This window comes from Phyllostomus hastatus, unplaced genomic scaffold (genome assembly GCF_019186645.2).
Source record: "Phyllostomus hastatus isolate PE091 unplaced genomic scaffold, TTU_PhHast_1.1 phas_contig_150, whole genome shotgun sequence".
NCBI classification, from domain to species: Eukaryota; Metazoa; Chordata; class Mammalia; order Chiroptera; family Phyllostomidae; genus Phyllostomus; species Phyllostomus hastatus.
In genome coordinates, this window is record NW_025333611.1 from 23,321,696 (window position 1) to 23,340,544 (window position 18,849).

General features: G+C 43.0%; 1 protein-coding gene across 3 annotated transcripts in view; it reads right to left on the reverse strand.

Moving 5' to 3' along the window:
- SH3RF2 (SH3 domain containing ring finger 2) overlaps positions 1-18,849 on the reverse strand; it is a 120,331-nt gene that overhangs the window by 55,076 nt on the left and 46,406 nt on the right. For all 3 annotated transcript variants that reach the window (XM_045823719.1, XM_045823728.1, XM_045823713.1), the window contains exons 3-5: positions 17,810-18,079; positions 14,999-15,094; positions 7,458-7,781 (exon numbers count right to left, since the gene is read on the reverse strand). In XM_045823719.1, coding sequence (XP_045679675.1) covers positions 7,458-7,781; positions 14,999-15,094; positions 17,810-18,079 — 690 coding nt within the window. The remainder of the gene's footprint in view (positions 1-7,457; positions 7,782-14,998; positions 15,095-17,809; positions 18,080-18,849) is intronic.

Here is an 18,849-nt window from a genome sequence, read left to right on the forward strand (position 1 = left end):
TTATTGATATTAAGCTGCCTTTCTTTATAGGCAAAAATAAAAAGCAAACCAAAGCCCAACAAGAAAAGTTCCCACAAGCTGCTTCACCATTTCAGCACTTTGTGAGTGGAGAGATTTCTTTGTGATAGGAGAGATTTCTCCTTGTACCTCCCAACATCCTCCATGTTATGATTTATGCCCCTTTTCTTCTAGACACAGGAACACAACACCAGTACATAAACCCAAGTTTGGAAAAACAACGTCATCGGCCATTCTTACATCAATGTTGAAGCCCTTTCTTCTCCAGGCTGAACAAACCTAGACCTCTTCCCTCTGATCTTGGCTGAGCTGTGGGAACCAGACCTCAGGAGGGGCGGGAGAGTGAAGACATGGCCGAAGGGGTCAAGACCCAAGGACTGGCCTGAGGGCAGTGATAAGGATGTAAACAAGGAGACTGGCACAGGCAGGCAGGGTAAGATTAGCCCAGCTGGCAGTAGCCAGTGGAAAAAAAGGGGTAGCAGTTAGTGATGGCGAACATGTCAGGTGAGAAGGTGGTGAGAAATGAGCCCTGTCTTTGAGCCTGGAGAACGCCCAAGAGCAAACACGAAGGGGTGCGGAGAGAGAAAGAAAGGACAGGGGTTGAGGCATGAACTTTGGTTTCCCAGGTATATGCTGAGGGCCCATGATGTGCAGGTTTCAAGATTGTTATGAGATAATTTAGGTAAAACTCACAGTATAGCTTACACATTATCACCTCTAAGAAAGTAGTAGTCAATCTTACAGAAGAATTACGGGAAGAATGATAGATTTGGAATGTCACCATTTTCAATCCCAGATGAAATATATTCATGGATAATACCTGAAATCATTAGGTGGAATGCTAATAGGGAACTTCATAATGGACAGAGAAGGCAGACAACACCTGAATCCAAAACAAGTGTAACACAAAGGAAAGGCATTTTTTACATGTAAAAAATGGCATTTGGACCTCTATCTCATGACATACATCCAACTAAATATAAGTGTTAGGAGTATAAGACTCTTAGAAGAAAACCTAGGGGTAAGTCATTGTGAACTTGGATTAGGCAGCGTTTTCTTAGACATGACACCAAAAGCACAAGCAACAAAGAGAAGAGTAGAGACACTGGACCTCATCATAGTTAAAAAGTTTTGTGCTTTAAAGGATACCACCAAGAATGTGAAAGCACAATCCACAGACTGAGGAAGTTTTTGCACCTAATATCTGATAAGAGGCTTGCATTTAGAATATGTAAAGGACACTTACAACTAATAAGAAGAAGGCAAATAACCTAATTAAGAAATGGACAAAGGACAGGAATAGACAGTTCTCCAAAGAACACATGTCCAATAAACACAGGAATAGCTCCTTCATGTCATTAGCCATCAAGGACATGAAAATCAAAACCACAATGGATACCACTCCATACCCACCAGGGTGCCCGTAATAAAAAACAGACAATTAATCAAGCGTTGGTGAAGACTTGGAGAAACTGAAATCATCCATTCGCTGCTGATAGGAATGTAGGATGATACAATCACTTGGAAGTAATTGGTAGTTCCTTCCTCCAACAGTTCACCGCAGAGTTACCAATGATCTACAAATTCCGCTTCTACACACAAAGTTATTTCTGTAAATTATCTTAGGAGGAGGACTAGCTAAAAACCATAAATTAGACTGAGAGTGTGTTCAAACAAAAAACTTAATACTAAATAAGAACCATCTCTGGTGGCACTCCTGAGTACTGTAAAGGTGGGTTGGGAAGTTCCTATGAAAGATGAAGACAAAGGGAAACTCTGGGAGAGGGTCTGGACTTAGAGTTCAAGCTCCTTGAACCTGAATAAAGTGAATAAAGAAATTCCTTTATTCAGAATATTTCAAATATAGGCTCGAAAGGAGAGTCAGCTTTATAGACCTCAGAAATCCCCAAGGTGCGTGGCAGCTCCTCTTCCCAGGAGCCTGGGAAAGATGCTGGGACTTGTCATCATCATCATGGGATGGGACGGAGGAGGGGCGGGTGGCATGGAGGGGCAGGGAATTGCATTCCTTACACTGACTTCTGTGACCTGCCTTTCCTTCTCTGTTATCTTTTGTTTTCTGGATAATCAGAAGAGGGGAGAGGGTTGGTAATTATTTAATAAATCAGAGCCTGTTGTTTCATTTTTTGATTCTTGAGGCAAAATATGTTATTAAAAACCTTTATTGGAGTTTTGGAAAGGCAACAGCAATGTAAATGAATAAAACACCATCCCTGCCCTTAACTTTTTAATCTAGTGTGCAAGGTGGTAAGATTCTACACAATATTTATAGTACAAAGAACAAGAGTGTAACCCGTGCTCTGTGAACACAGGGGAGAGATATTAATTCTGCAGAGGAGGGGAGGCAAGAGCTTCCTTGAATGAATGGTGTACATTCGGGGCTTTGGGGTATGCATAGGATCATGCTAGGCAAATGCATCACAAATAAATTTCTGGAGGAATGGCATTTATCTACTTCACAAATATTTGTTCCTTGCCCAGAATAATGCAGGCACCATGCTGGGTACAAGGACAAAAAGCAAAGACGTGGCCTCATATATTCTGTGTTTAGAAATGTAGAGTAGCTCACTGCAACTTTTGTGTGAGTGCACTTTTGTGTGTGTGTGTGTGTATGCATATTCACATGGTGTGTGTGTGTGTGTGGTGTGTATGGGGGCTCTGAGGGTGCTGGAAGGGGGACTGTAGACAGATCATGGAGGGACTAGAATGCCTTAATTTATTTAGAGGGGAAGCAAAGGTCTGTTCTCAAATTCTGGGTATGTTTCTGGCTTTGAGACAGGTGAGTTACCTAATCTTTTTGTTTCAAAGATTTCCTTTTTGGTAAAATGGGCATACCAATGCGTATACTAGCTGTAATGTTTGTAAGTCATCTATTGTAGTTTCCAGATTTTGAGAGCTATAGGGAATCATTGAAAGTTTGGGGGAGGGAAAGAGCTGAATGGATTTGGGTTTTCAAGAGATCCTTATGGAGGCCATGACTAGAAGAATGAATGGGGTTGAAGGGGTGGGTGGGTGTGGTATGGTGATTGAACAAGGCTCTGGGAGACCAGGGAGGAGGCTGAAGCAATGGTCTAGGCAAGAGAGGAGGACCAAAACCGAGGCAGTAGGATGGCATGGGCAGAACTAATAACTATTTGGGTGGCAAAATGAGCTTGCTAACTAACTGGATATAGGAGGTGAGGAAAAGAGCAGTCTGGAATGACGACGGGCTTTCTAGTTAGATAGCAGTTCCACTAACCTGGATCGGGGATACAAGGGGAGGGGCAGCCTGAAGGAGGGGGGTTGGAAGGATTACCAGTGGGGTGAGGAGGGGAGAAAGAGGCTGAGCCCCTGCGTTGGGTGGGGGGCATACACTGAAGGAGCAGAACCTCCTCCGAAGGCCGGTGTTAGAGAAAACATGAATTCTCATTGTCCTGTGCGTGTCGGGCACAGGGGTAAGCAGACTCCACATCCTGAACAAGTCAACTTCAGAATTGCCAGGGTGGGCCTGGACATTGGGACTTCCCCTGAAAAGGCAGTGATGGAGGAATTCTGCCTAACTCCTGTCCCACGTGATGGGCACTCTTCCTCCTTCTAAGGCATTCCTCCTCATTCCTCCAAGGGCAGAGCCACAGATAATCTCCAGGACTTCCCCAGAGCCAACCTCCTCATTCTGATTCTCCTATTTAACCTCTTCCTCTACAGTTTCCCAGGGACCTGCTCAGCACATTCAGGTCTAATTCTGAACTGTTTTCAAGTACAGTTGTTTCTATTTACTTATTTTTATTTTTGTGACACTGTTCCTTCCCCTTCCCAATAATGGTGGGACACAAGAAGGAGAGGAGAAATACCTAGCAGCAGTGAAGTTTGGGGTGAAATTCAGTCACTGTGGAGAAAAGGTACAGTGGTCTTTAGTCCAAAGTTCATTTTTGAGACTATGGCCTGCTGTTCTACCCACATGTGTCAGGTGCCTCCCGCAGGTGAGAAGACACAATGACAACAGGAGGACGAAGTTCCTTGCTCAGGCTTTTCTTTACGAGAAGGTAGCAATCACTACCTTTTGGTGTTTAAAACTTCAAGGACAATTCAAGGCTTGTCTTTACCCTAGAGGGGAATGGGGATATTAGGCTGGGATGATTTCAGAGATGTTTTCAGAAAACTGATTCCTTACTCCTTCAAGCTTCCTTCCCCACCCCTATCTCGTTGGTGGGGCCTGGCCATGCTCTCAAGAGACTCTCTTCCTTAAACAATTTTCTAGACTTTTTCCTCCACTGTCACAGAAGGGTGTGACTCTGGAGGAAAAACATTCCTAATATGCAAATAAATAATAAAAAACACACAGTGTGATTCAATTCAGAGATGGGCAATAGCTCTCCCAGAGCTCCGAGTCTGATGCCTTGCTCTCTCGTCCTGCTAGGGGATTAGCAAGCACTGGAGAGGTGTTAAAGCCAGACCAGCACCCAGCGGAGACCTTCTGAATGTCATCAGGGGGCTCAGGGGAAGGTGAAAAGGGATCGACTTTCTCAGTCTACATTTTGTGTTGTTAACTTTCAAGGCTCTTCACTACCTAAGGCAGCACGAGTGCTGTCAGGGTCCTCATCTCCCTTTAGGAAGCCTAACTCCACTATAGTCATTTATTTTCTGTATCCCTGCTGGGCGGTGAATTCCTTAAGGGCAAGAGCGTACTCCTGGTGCCTTCAGTACCATACACGGTGCTTAGACACAGTTGGGAGTTTATAAAGGAACAAAGTGATAACAAACAAAAACCTTCTCCAGGTGCAAATGACTTAGGGCAAAGCCTTTATTGAGGGATGGGCTGGGAAGAGAATGTTGGAAGGTCTTGGAATCAAGAGAAGATTCTAAGAAAAGGGAAGCTACAGAGATCCAAGGTAAACAGCGCTGACACAGTGATGTGGTCGGATGAGGTCTCTGTGGAGGGCACAGTGTTGTGACAGAGCTTGTGCTCCAAAATCAGACAATGAGAGGGTCAGTCCAGACTCTCATTGTTTACAAACTACATGAACTTGGGCCAAATAATTTTTGCTTTGGGGACTTAATCACCTTGTTATAAAGTGATGATAATATTCCTACAAAGGCTCTTACCATAGATTGGGGTGGAGGTCAGGACCCAGTCAAAAAAACACTTCGTTATTAGAGGGTATTATTCTTTTTCTCTATTATCTATCTGTCTATCTATCTATCTATCTATCTATCTATCTATCTATCTATCTTATCATCTATCTATCTCTATCATCTGCCTATCCATCCATCTATCCTATTGGTTTCAATAAATGTTTGAGATTATTATTGCTGTTCTTGTTGTTTTGGTAGTAGACTCTCCAGTGCCCACCATGGTTACTAGTACATTGCAACACTCAACAGATGCTTATTGGTTGAAAAAGTTACAGTAACCTGTGATCTTTCTATAGGAAAATATTCCTCCTCAATATTCCCTAAGTATATGCTACCACTGTCTGCCCAGATATTTAAGTCAAAGTCTTGATTCCTTGCTTTATTGAGCACTCATTAGGGACCAGGCACTGTGCAGGTACTGGGATGAGGTAGGTAGGGGGACCTTGCAGGGCTAGACCCAAGCACAGCTCTCTAGGATGTTAGAGAAAAAGGAAGCAGGAGAAATGATCATTTGTTCAGCTTTGCCTTCATCATTAGATGTAGCTCACAAGTGGAACATTTTAAGCATTTTTGATAACACCTTGGTGAACATGTAGAAGTACTTGAAATCCACAGCCATTTGAATGGAGAAAAGGCTACCAACACCATGCAGTATTTCCCCGGGGGTAGGATGTGCACAGGCCACCTTGTGGAATTCTCACTGGTTGTGAAAACCAGGGAGAAATACAGTACTAATGGTTTTGAATCCTACCGAGATTCTTCCCTCCTGGACAGCCTCTCTTCAGGAGATAAATGAGTGGGAAGAAGAATGACAAAGACACGTGGAAATTGACTTGGCTAAATCTTTTGAGAAGCTGACTTACAGCTGGGTGAGCCAGCTTATATCTACTGAGTGTGGGCTGTACTTTATATATCCCTGTCTCTCTATAAAGAACAGTCTCAGAAAAATTCTGTCATTCTTTGGCTTAATTGTGAGTCAATTGGCTTGGTGTGAGTGTGTGTTTGTATGGTGGAGGGAGAACTGGGCGCAAAGTGTGTGTGTACTAGTAAAAAAGTGCTTTGAATGTGGATAGAGTGGGAGTTTTATGTTTATCTATCATCATCATCATCATATTTATTTATTTATTTATTTATTTATTTATTTATTTTTAACGTGAGGAGAATGTATATGGAGGGGGAAGTGTATTTGTGTGTGTGTGCGTAGTGCAGATGGTGGGTAGCGTTACATGAACAGCCAGCATCTCAGTGACCCAGACAGTGGATTAAGACAGGAAGGGTTATAAAAGGTGATTGTTTTGCTTTAAGACCAGCACCCAGGTCTTTCAGGAGCCCTTGACTTTTTCCTCCTCCCTTTTCTTGTTAAAAAGGGATTAGAGTCCAATTAAGCCATTTAATCCCAACGTAGAGATTCACGTTTAAAAACAAGATTTATAGCTTTGAAAGAAAAATACATCAGTGCAGGTTGAGGTTGATCCTCTCGAGTTGCCACCTGCACGGTTCCAGAGCATGTTTTCCGCAGAATGCCCAGCGCGCAGTTCTTAATCACTTTGCCACACACCTCCAGTCCTTCATCTTCTTGAGGGCCCTTCACCCTAAATAGCCACATGCTGTGACAGCACTTCTGCTTCTGGAGTGCCACAGTCACCCTCTGCTTTTTCTGCCTTCAGTCTGCAACTCAGTGACCACGTTTGTTAATAATAGTGTCAAGAGCTAATGCTGCTAGGGTGCTTGGTATGTGCCTGGCATTGTGCTGAGCACTTCACAGACAGTCTCTCATTAGATGCTCCATCTGAAAAATCATGCAGGCCTGGCTTGCATGGGTGTGTGCCATGTGCGGTCACACAGGGCTCTGTGCTTAGCGGTGCCCTCCACTTGGTTTAATGCTCTGCTGTTGCCTTCTTGAAATTCTTAATGATTTCTGAGCAGGGGAGCCACATTTTGATTTTCACTTGGTCCTGCAAATGATATAGCTGGTCCTAAAAACACCCAGTAACCTATCATTTCTTTTTCTTCTTTTCCATCTGATGCCTAATACCTTACCAGAGAATGGAACAGTGAATTTTCAAATTTTGATGCCAGAACCCTCTCTAGAAAATGGCTTAAACTCCTCTAAGCCTCATCTGTAAAGTGGGGATAACAATAATAATACCTAATTCACAGGTTGTGAATACACATAATACATATGGCATTAATTACTATTATGTATCGTGGATGCTTAGCAGGTACTAACCATCCAGTTGTGCTTGTAACACGGTGTCATTCACTTGTCCCACTCCAGCATGCCCTGACCCCAGGGGTTTGTTGCCTACCTGTCCCGCAGAGCCAGGGAGAACATCTGCTTTCTCCACGTGCGGCATGGTCACGGAGGGGTTGCTGGAGCTGATTAGCACCGGGGTGCTGATCTCCACCATGTGGCGCCCCGAGGGAGAATGGACCATCCTGTTGAGGGTGTTCAAGGCTGTTGTGATGGAGAACTGCCCAGGCCCCTTCCTCCTAGACCCAGCGCCCCTTCGGAGCGTGGGTGTGTTGGTGGCTTTGCCTCTGGAGGATGTGGACACCAGAGACAGGCTCTTGGTGCGGGACGGCTGACGGCCTTTGTTCTTCTCTAGCAGGTGTCTTGCTGTGAGGTTTGGCTGGAAAGACAAGAGGATGGATGAGAAGTTCGTCTTCCTGATCTAACATGAGCAGCGAAGTCTCACCTGGGCTAGTCTGAAGCCGGTTCAGATGCCACTACCTCACTCGCCATGCCTCGGCCAGCTTCCAGCTTTGACCAATAAGTTCCAGTTTCTTTGCTATATCAATAAATTCTTACCACTCCCTTGTGAAGGGGTCTACTCTTTTCCTCTTTTCCTGAGGTCCAAAGAGTTAGCAATAAGCCATAATACTCTTCCCTGTTGGGCAGCAAGTCCTTCTTTACCCACTGCTCCGCCACATCCCAACCCTTTCCACCTAGTGGATTCCTCCCCTCCCCCTTCAGCCACCTGTCAAACCACCTTGGGTTGGCAGCTTGTGCTTCTTGGTGCCCCTGCAGCCCCGTACTCTTCCGTCACAGCAGCACCCCATCCTGTAATCACTGACTTTCTTCCCCCTCAATGGACTGTTAGCTCCTCTGCTGTACCCCAGTGAGGATGCTGTGAGTGCTTGTGGAATAATGCATGGATACAGTTGCTTCAGTTCATACATTTGATAAATGTTTGAGCCAGAATGTAAAATGCATTCAGGATCTTGAGTATTTATGCTCAGACTATCTTTTTCTAGTTTCTTCAAATACTCCCACCTTATCACCATTCTCTTTTGCTCTATGCCTCTTAGTGGTGTGCTGATAAACTAGAAAAACAAACAAACAAAACCCTGACTTGTAGAGTCTACCAATTTCTGTGGTGTAAATATCTACCAATGGTTTAATAACCAGCTGGCAAAATTCCTGAAAATATAACAACCTGGTTTCTTAATCCAGCACCAACTAGTTCTAGCACAGCCACTGACTGCATTATGTTTTGGATACCCTGCCTATCAAGGCCCCCTGCGTGTTGATTTCTTTCAGAAACCTGAAATATGTTAACAAATTGTGGGTTTGTGTGAATAAAACTTATATTTACATCATGATGGTTGTCACCAGATGCCCTCCAAAACCAGGACTGTCCCGTTGTAATTTAGAGATTTGACTATAGGGGTAAAAAGGAATGTGCCCACTTCAGAACTTTTCAATGACAATGTGCAGATGACCGAAACAGCCAAGACAGAAAATTTTAAAGCAGATGAAGTTTCTGTCTCAAGAAGCTTGTAATATTGTGGGGAAAAAATCATCAAGTAGGAGAGAGGGCATTATCATGTCTACTTTATTTATTTACTTTTTAAGTGGTTTTGTTTATTTATTTTTAGAGAGAAGGGAAGGGAGGGATAAAGAGAGGGAGAGAAACATCAATGTGTAGTTGTCTCTCATGCATCCCCTACTGGGGACCTGGCCTGCAACACAGGCATGTGCCCTGACTGGGGATCAAACTGGCCACCCTTTGGTTTGAAGGCTTGCATTCAATCCACTGAGCTACACCAGTCAGGATTCGTGTCTACTTTAAAGATAAGAAAGCTAAAGCTCAGAAGGGGTGACTTATAAATGACAAAGCCGACATGAAACAAGCAAACAAGAAAATATCCAACAGTGGTACTTGTTCTGCTGTGACAGAGAATGACTAGGGGAGGTGGCTGCTTTAGATTGGGCAACCAGGGAAAACCTGCTGAGAAGGTGACATTTCAGCTGAGACACAGATGACAAGAGGAACCAGCCCTGCGAAGATGGGGGTAGGAACAATCCAGGCAGAGGGACTGTAAGCTACTGGGCAGGTCTTGAAGAGGGAGGGGTGGGCACGGCCAGCCTGTCTGAGAGTGAGACAAGAAAGAAACAGAGAAGGCTGGCACAGAGCGGGTGAGGAGCAGGTTGTACAGGAGACCACCGAGACAGGCAGGGGCTTCTCCGTTCAAGGAAGCCTTTGGCAGAATTTAGGTAGAAGAGTGACATGATCTGATTTATGCTTTCGAAAGTTCACACTATGCTTTGGTAGTTTCTTAGAACATTAAACACAAACTTAGCATCCAATCCAGCAATCCCACCCCTAGATAATTACCCAAGAAAAATGAAAACTATGCTCACTCAAAAAATGATATGCAAATGTTTACAGGAGCTTTCATCATAGTCACCCACAACTGGAAACAACCACAATGTCTTTCACCTGAGGCACGAATAGACTCTGGCACATCCGTGCAGTGGAATATGACTCAACGATAAGAAGGGATGGACTACCTGCTACATTCAGCAACATGGATGACTCTCAAATGCATTATGCTAAGTGAAAGAAGCCAGACTCAAAAGGCTATATTCTGTATGACTCCATTTCTATGATATTCCGGAGAAGGAAAACTACAGGAACGGAAAGCAGATCTGTGGTTTGCAAGGGCCAGGAGTCAGGGAAGGATCGGACTACAGAGGGGCAGTATCACCTCATATTTTGGGGAGTGTTGGAACTGCTCCTCACCTTGATGATGGTGTGACTATTCTGAATGCCTTTATCAAAACATGTAGAACCAAACACCAAAGAGTGTGTATTTTACTGTACAGAAATAAAAATAAATGCATAAAAAGCTGTTATTCCAGACTAAAAGGAGGGAGACTAAGTAGGAAGTATTTAAATTGTTCAGGCAAGTTCTGACGGCTGTCTGGGTGAGGGACAGTGTCCTTTCATTCGCCAGAACACCTATCCCCAGGAAGAGGACGATATCCACACTCTGAGTTGAATGAGTCAAGTTCTTCATGGTCATTCACAGCAACAATGAAGTTAATGTTTTCTGCTTCTCCCTAATTGTCCTGTCCCCAGGTGAGCAGTGCCATCAGTGTTTCCATCAGCAATACTGACAGAGGGCTCCATGTGACTCTTGGTTTGCCCTGTCCTCTGCCAATGTGACTAATGGCTCAGTTGGGGAAGGACTGCTCATCTCTTAAATTTACACACATTCATTTGAAACAATATCCTTGAGGTTCACTGGGCTGAGCGAGATTCCTATCACCCAGGCAGGCCCCGACAGAGAAGTCCTGACAAGAATGGGTATAAGCTTGGTATTTGTTTTGCCACCTTTTTATCCAGGTGCAATTCAATAAATCAAATGATGCATTGACAAAAAACAAATGCTGTTTATGCCCAAAAAACCCCAAAACAAAAACACCCCACACCAGTCTTAAAAGAAAGCTTCCTTCCTTCTAATTACTGTGCAGGGCACTGGCAATTCAAAACTTATTTAAAGAGTCTTCAGCAAGTGCTAGTCTTAATGAAATGCCTGAAGTCAAAATTTAAGTACTGCTTTAGAAAGCTCAGTTTAGATTCCACGTAATTTTTGAAAACCAGGTTCCTGGATTAGAGCACCTGCTTGATTACCCTTTTCCCTCCTAGCGATTAGGAGAACAAATGAAGCAGTGGCCAGTTTGGTGATAATCTTGAGGATTCTTTTAAACACCAATGTTAGAGGTGAAGTGGTGAGGAGAGTATCCAGATGAATAAATGTAGAAGTTTTGGGGAATGAAGGGTATCAGAAATGGGTAATAAAATCATTGATGTCTCCCTCCTCCCCCCACCCCCCACTCTGAAGAAGCTTCTTGAAGAACCACGAGAGCTCTGATCTGCAAATCAGCACCACCTGTGTGTCCAAATCCAGGTCAGTTGTAGCTGACCTGTGTCCTTAGCATCTTAACCACTTGAATGCTAACTTACCAATAACTTGTCCCCTTCTCTGATTAATTATACAGGTGGACTAAAAGTCTCTGAGAACCTTTGCTGAAAACAGCCCATATGATCTTTGAAACACTCATGGGTGTTGGAGAACATGTATTAATGGAAAAATGGTTTTCTCTTTGAAGGTTCAAGTGTTTTTGTTGGGAAAACTATTAAGTAACACATGGCTTGGGCTGCTAATTATGCTGTATGGTAGATTTATAAAATTGTTTACATTAAATATTTCAACATGGAGATGAGTATATGTATCAGAGATTATAATTTTGGATGGCTTTCCATTTTTACTTCATATAATGAGATTGCAGCTGATGCAAATACACAGCATTTTTTTAAAAGTATTTTTTCAAATTATTAATAAATGAGTTATCATGAAAAAAATCTTAACCACTGTCTCCCAGTCAATGTAACGGTTCCTCTTCAGCCAAGGTTGCCTGACCCAGCAAATGGCTCCACCACTAACCTAGGCACACAAATCAGAAAGGCCACATGGTCCTTGGCCACTTCCCCTGCCCTACTCTGTCGCCTCCAAGTCCGGTGGATCCACCTCCAAAAGGTCCTTGGATCTGTCCGCTTGTTTCCAATCTATTGGTCCAAGCCACAGTCACCTTCTCACTGGGCCATGAAGTAGCTCAGGACAGTTCTTTCTGTTTTTTTTTTTTCCCCTCTCCTCTCTTCAAATCATTCTTCCCACTGTAGCCAGAGAAGTCTTTAAGAAACCCAGATCTCATGGAATCATTGCCTCTCTTAAAATCTTTCAATAGCTTCTATTGACTTCTGGCTTAACCAGAAGTTTGACCTCATGTCAAAGACAGCCGTACTCACCAAGTATTCTATGTACTCCCCTGTACTTCTCAGGTGACCTACAGACAGGTAGGGCTATGTGACTGGTTCAGGCCCTTGGGCTATGAGTGGGAGTGACAAGTGTCACTTCTGAGCGGAGGCATTTGCTGATACACAACTCACTCTTCCCCAGTCTTCTGCTGCCGCACACTAGGGGGTGAATGTGCTGCAGGTGGTATGACCACAGGATGGCCCAGCCTCATCAGTCTGGGTTCCTGCGTGCCTTGTGTGGCTAGAGCCTACCATTCTTCTGTGTTGAGCACATAATGTGGGTGAGAAATAACTTTTTCTTTGTTAAGCCCCTGAGATTTGGGGGGCTGTTGATCACCATAGCAAAACCTAGCTCATCCTTGTTAAGACAGGATGGTTTACAAAGCTCCTGAATCTCCCTCCCATTTATTTCCCTGGCTTCCTTTTTTCATTACTCTCTTACTCGCTAAGCTCTAGCTCTAATATTCTTTTGGTCCCTTGGGTATATCATGCTTCCTCATCCTGCAGGACTTGTGCACATGTTACTGCATTCCCTAGAACACTCTTCCCTCTGTCCTTATCTACATAGCTGCAGATCAACAGTCAGATCTTGGCTTAAGAGGCATTTGCTGACCACCAGACCTGAAAAATTGCACATCATACCCTCCCTCCTTGCAAATCTTTCTCTACTTTATTCTTTGTGTCATTCATCACACTTATAACTGCTAGATTAATGTCTGACTTCACAATCTAAAAGTAGGGCCCCATGTCTGTCTTGTGTCTTTAGAACTTGGCATAGGAGAACTTGGCATAGTGACCTGACATAGCAGGCACTCGATGAAAAATTAGTTGAATGATTAAATATATGTTTAGGATGGGGGTCACACAATGGTCCATTCTCTAAGTTTTTTTCCTGGTTATTCTACCAATCTCTGAAATATTTTTCCATATTCACTTGTTTAGCAATTTGACTTTTTATGGAGTACTTGTTCTGTCCTAGACTAGCCCATGAAGTCCAAGTAATATACCCACCAGGTGTTCAGAGAAGAGATAAATGAATGTTTAACTAGTTGCTGAAATTTTATGGAGAAAGTGGGTTTCTATCTGAGCCTTGTGAAATAGTGAAATTTGAACAGGTAGAGGGGGTTGGGTTGGGTGTACCTGGCAGGGCCCTCAGTAGAAAAAGCATTGGGAAGGAGAAAAAGCATTGGGAAGGAGAATGTATTAGCCATAGAAGACCCAGCTGTCTGGACCCTTTCTCCATCCCTCCCTTCCACTTCTCACCCCTTCAGCGCTGACAGAGTGGAGGGGGTATAGAGAGCCGTGGAAGCTGGACAACACCATTCACTTCAGAGCCTGCTTTAGCTCTTGTGAATGAAAGAACTGGCTCCTTCTCTCCAATTACGCCTCTGTTCTGTTTCCACCCCGCTCTCCTGGAGGGCAGGGAGCATGCCTTTTATTTCTTTCATAGCTTCCCAGTGCTTACCTTTCATGCATTATGCCCAGTAAGCACCCACTAAATGTGTTGAGCTAATGAACCCTCTCTTTTAAATGTGTAAGGACCTGCTTCAAGCTCAAGTGAGGCTGAAGGCTACAGAGGTCAGGGACTCCAGGTAAATAGCCTACATGTGATGTGTGCTCCTGTCAGAAGATTTGCAAAATACAAGCCAGCAGAAACAATGAAAATCATCTAGACTCCCACGACCTGGTGATCACTACTGTTAATGTTTTGGCATATTCCCCATTAGTCCTTGATCCATTAATATATACACATACACATTTATAAAGCTAGTTTTATGTAGTTTAATTTGTTTCTTTTTATTATGGTAAGAAACATATAACACAATTTATCCTATGAACCATTTTTCAGTATACAGTTCAGCAGTGTTAAATGTATTTACATTGTTGTGAGACAGCTCTCCAGAACTTTTTTATTCCCCCAAATCTGAAACTCTATACCCATTACACTTTATTTTACTTAACGATAAATCATAAACATTTTCCCATAATACCAAATACTCCATGATACTGAACATTATTCTCTAACATTATTTTTAGTATGTGTATATTTTTCCATCAACATTATATATTTTAAATTTTTAAAAATATGTTTATTGATTTTAGAGAAAGAGGAAGGGGCGGGGAGAGAGAGAGAGAGGCATCGATTGTTTGCCTCCCATACGCACCCCAAATGGGGATCGAACCCACAACCTAGTTGTGTGTCCTGACCAGGAATCGAACCCCCAACCTTTTGGTGTATAGAATGATGCTCTAACCAACTGAGCTATACTGGCTAGGGCCATCACCATTATTTTTTAAAACTAAATCCTAAATGTTGTTTTTTTTAGATTATTATGTTTTTAGATTATTTCAGTTTTTTTTTACCATTATACACAATGGTATGGCAAACATTTTTGCACATTTTATATATATCTCTGCATATTTGTTTTAACATTACTTTTCCATAAACTTTCAGGTGTGGAATTGCTGATTCAAAGGAGATGCACATTTATAACATTCTTGATATGAATTTGAGTTTGGATATGACAGATGGCACCACTTTATATTCCTACCACCAAAATGAAAAGGCCCATTGCCCCACACTCTTGCCAAAGCTGGATATTATCATCTGGCATCTTTTCTTTAGAGTCTTTAGTTAGTTCTTAATAAGCCTCAGGTTAAATAGAAACGGCTCTCAGGAATCACAGTGGTACACGTGCCTTTCTGAGTAAGTTTGAATCAGACGCAGACTCGATACGTACCTCAACAAACAAGATGGGGAAGATGCCTATTTTATCCCCTAACTTTCCTTCTGCCCAGTTTTCATCCACTCGGCTGATGACAGTGATGATGTCATCCTGAAAGAGAGAAAGTCTCATGGTCAGCGTTTATCCTCGGTTGGCAGGTGGTGTCTGCTGAAAGCTCTCCGTGGACGTCAGCACGGAGTTCCAGAGGCAGCTCTTCTGTAACTTATTTACAAAGTTTTCCTGGTAAATGACCTTCCTCCATAAAGGGCAGGACTAGGATCACCAAGACATGAGAGAGACAGAAACAATTTGGAGCGTCAATGGACTCCAGCAGGAAAACTTAAAAGTGTGTCTAATTTTCAGTCACCAGCAGAATCTGGGCTTTTCATTTAAATTAAGCTGATGGGGAAATCAAGGTGGAAGTCATAGGGAGAAAGACTTATTATGTCTTAGCAAAAGGAGGAATGTATTTCATTCTCATTTGGGGGACTTTTCAGAACCTATCAGTGTTTAATGGATCAAATGTAAAGTGACTTTTAATTAAAATTTTTCTCATTACAGAAGGTCACAGGTAGATTTGTAGAAACACTTGAAAATACAGATGAGCAAAACAAAGAAAAAATTCTACCACAATATAGGTACAACCACTGGTAACACTGTGGGTAACACTTTTTCCCTTCAGATTCTTTTCTATGAGGATAAAACATATGTACATGTACATATAACCATACTACTTTAAAAAATCTTTTCCAAAACATACACACATGAACATGATAAAGTACATAAATTTGAGATATAAAACTTGATGAATTTTTACATCGATTAAACCCACGGAGCCCCCACCCCGATGGAGAGTACAGAACACTGCCAGTGTCCAGAAGGCTCCTTTGTACGTACCCTTTTCTATCACCTAGCGAGAGCTAACCACTCTCCTGACTCCTAGAATGGATGTTTATTTTGCTTGTCCTTGTACTTCACACAAATGTAGGATGCACTGGCTTTCTCACTAAGCATCCTACGAGGGACACCTGTCAGCATCTATCCCTGTTTGTCAGCCTAAACCTGAACAGCCACCCACTGATCTTTTTGACCTTCTGATCCATGCCCCTGAGCAATTTAAATGAATCCTAATCTAAACTCATTCACTGCGTTGGGTCTTTTCTGAACTCCTCTGTCCTTATGACACTTTGCAATTACCAATTTAAAGGCTATATTTCTCTGATGCCTATCTGCCCATCAGAACATAAACTCCACATGTGCAGGTCCTGCATCTGTTTTGTTCACATCCATGTCCCCAGCACCTAATACAGGGGCTCCCCTTTAGGAGTCGTCAATACTTTTGAATGCATGCATGCATGAATAATTGAATGTGTGGATAAGTCGTAAAACTTAATGAGCTAGAAAACACCAGGGAAAGATCATGTGTTTAATTTGGATATGCTGAGTTCAGAAAGACCACGAGATTTCCTAGTGCAGTCTCAGCCTCCCGTATTCCTCCAGAATAGATCGAATTCCTCTTCTGGTTCCTTGTCATAATTTCCCCTTTGTGTCTGTGCCTTCCCCTACACTGCTGACTATGCGAAGGTAGGGACAGTGACTCATCACTTTATCCCCAGTGGACAGCTTGGCACATGGATGGGCTTCCCGAATGAATGAGCTGGTGGAGTTAGTGTCCTGGTTTGCAAATTCCCAGAGAGGGGCAAAAGAAACACCCCCCAAACAGATGATGCTTCCTGCCTATGTGCCCCGCCAGCGGTGTCCCCGGAGCCCAGCGTCTAATGCCTGGCACACAGTGAATACTCAGTAAATGCTGGTGGAATTGAACTGGCCTTCCTCTAAGTGTTGTTGAAGTATAGACTTTACAGTTTGGGCTGCAGAATGACCTTCCCCAGGGGACAAAACAATAATGGTTAGTATTTCAAAATATGGAGGACAGCGAGGTCATCTAGAGTGAGAGAATCCTAAGTCAGTCTCACTTCTGGTAGTGGCGGAATAAGAATGTTTTACAAAACAGAAGGCCTTTCCTGAGCCATTGTAACAGTGCCACTTCATGTATTTGATTTGTCATGAGCAGTGGAGAATAAAAATCACCCCATCTATGGTTTATAAGAGAAAATGTGAATGTTTAAGGAATAATCAATACTGAACACAGAGAATTAAAATAGTCTAGACTTTAGTAGAAGGGTGAAGGCAAAACATTTTCAGGTAATTAATGTCCTTGGAAAATTTATCTTGTCAGGGGTTGTTTATGTATAGAGGCATAATTATGTTATGGTGTGTGTTTTGAATGCAATGTTTACAACAAAACAGACTGTTGTAAGTGAGAAGAATTAGGTGATGAGAACTTGGTCGGCAAGAATACCCTTATAGATACATGATAAAGAGGTAAGAACTCTTAAGTAGTTTTGCAAGCACACTGTCAAATTGTGTTTGCAATTTTCTGTCCACATGTCTGCTTCTCCCCCTACTCTGAGGGCAGGGACTGTGACTTACTTGTTCATGCTGTATTCCCAGTGCCTGCAAGGAATAGGTGTTCCAAGTGACTGTAGAGTGAATGAATAAATGTGTAAATACTTATTTCTGTATTGGCAACAGAAATGGCTTACGGATTTCTATCAAACTGTTCTTAGAAGATTTCTCCAGTGACTTCATGCCTATGTAGTTTGAATTATATACACATATGACATATGTAAGCACATATGTGTATGCATACACATGTACACTTATAAAATATAGATAATTTTAGAAAAATAAGCAAACAGCTCCAGGCTCTGCCACAGTCTCTACGTGTTCACTAGTGGCCTTGGTGGCAGCCCAGAATCTTACCTTAAGGAAGGTCAGGCAGTCCTGGTTGTCATTCTTGTCCTTGTTTCGTAGGTCAAAATTGTAGAGAGCCCGGCAAAGTGGGGGTGGCTGGGGCAGCTGTTTGATGACCTCCACAGAGCTGGCTGGGAAGAACCCATGGGCTCCGTTGATCTCCCCCTGGTACCAGTTCTCATCCAGCTGTCTCCGGAGGAGGATGACATCTCCTTTATTAAACCTCAGGTCGCCGGGATTCTGCCCTCGGTAGTTGCACAAGGCCTTTGCTCGAGGCACCTGCAGCGGCACAGACCAATGAAATGTGTGCTTATTAGCTTAGAGCCTGGGGGGGCAGAATGAATCACATTCGTAACAAGCTGCTGAGCACTTCCAATGTGCTAAGTGCTAAGTGTGGGTCATCTTGTGGATCTGTAAACATTGAATGCAATGTTTACAACAGAGTAAGATTGTTATGAATGAGTAGAATTAGGTGATGAGTTATACGTAGAATTATATAGTAGAGTTACATGGTCTGTGGGTCATGTCTCTGAGATGGACACTCTAATCACCCCCAGTTCTAAGTAGGATGACGGAGGCATGGATTGGCTTGATAACTTGTCCAAAGTGACACAGTTGGGAAATGGCAGGTATGGGATCTGAACTCAGGCCACCCGAGTTTAGAGCTCCTGTTCTTAATCACTATGCAGGGAACAGGATTTGGGACTTAACCCCAACCACTGTGTGAACTTGAGTGAGTCAGCGACTCTCTCTGGGGCCTGAACACTGGTTTTGAATCCTGGTTCCTCCTCTTTCCCCTTGTGTGACCATGGTCAAGTTATCTAATCTTTCATAAACCACATTCAGTTATAAAATAGGGTAGTAATAGAATACTTCATTGGGGTAGTTGTGAGGAGCATTCATAATGCTTTTAGCATATTGCTTGGGACCCAGGATGTGCTTAATAAATGGCATCTCTTATCATCCTCACCTGTAATGGAGGGCTAACGATGCCAGTTCTACACATTCCTCAGTATCAATGGGAAGAAACTGAGCTGAAAAATCTATGC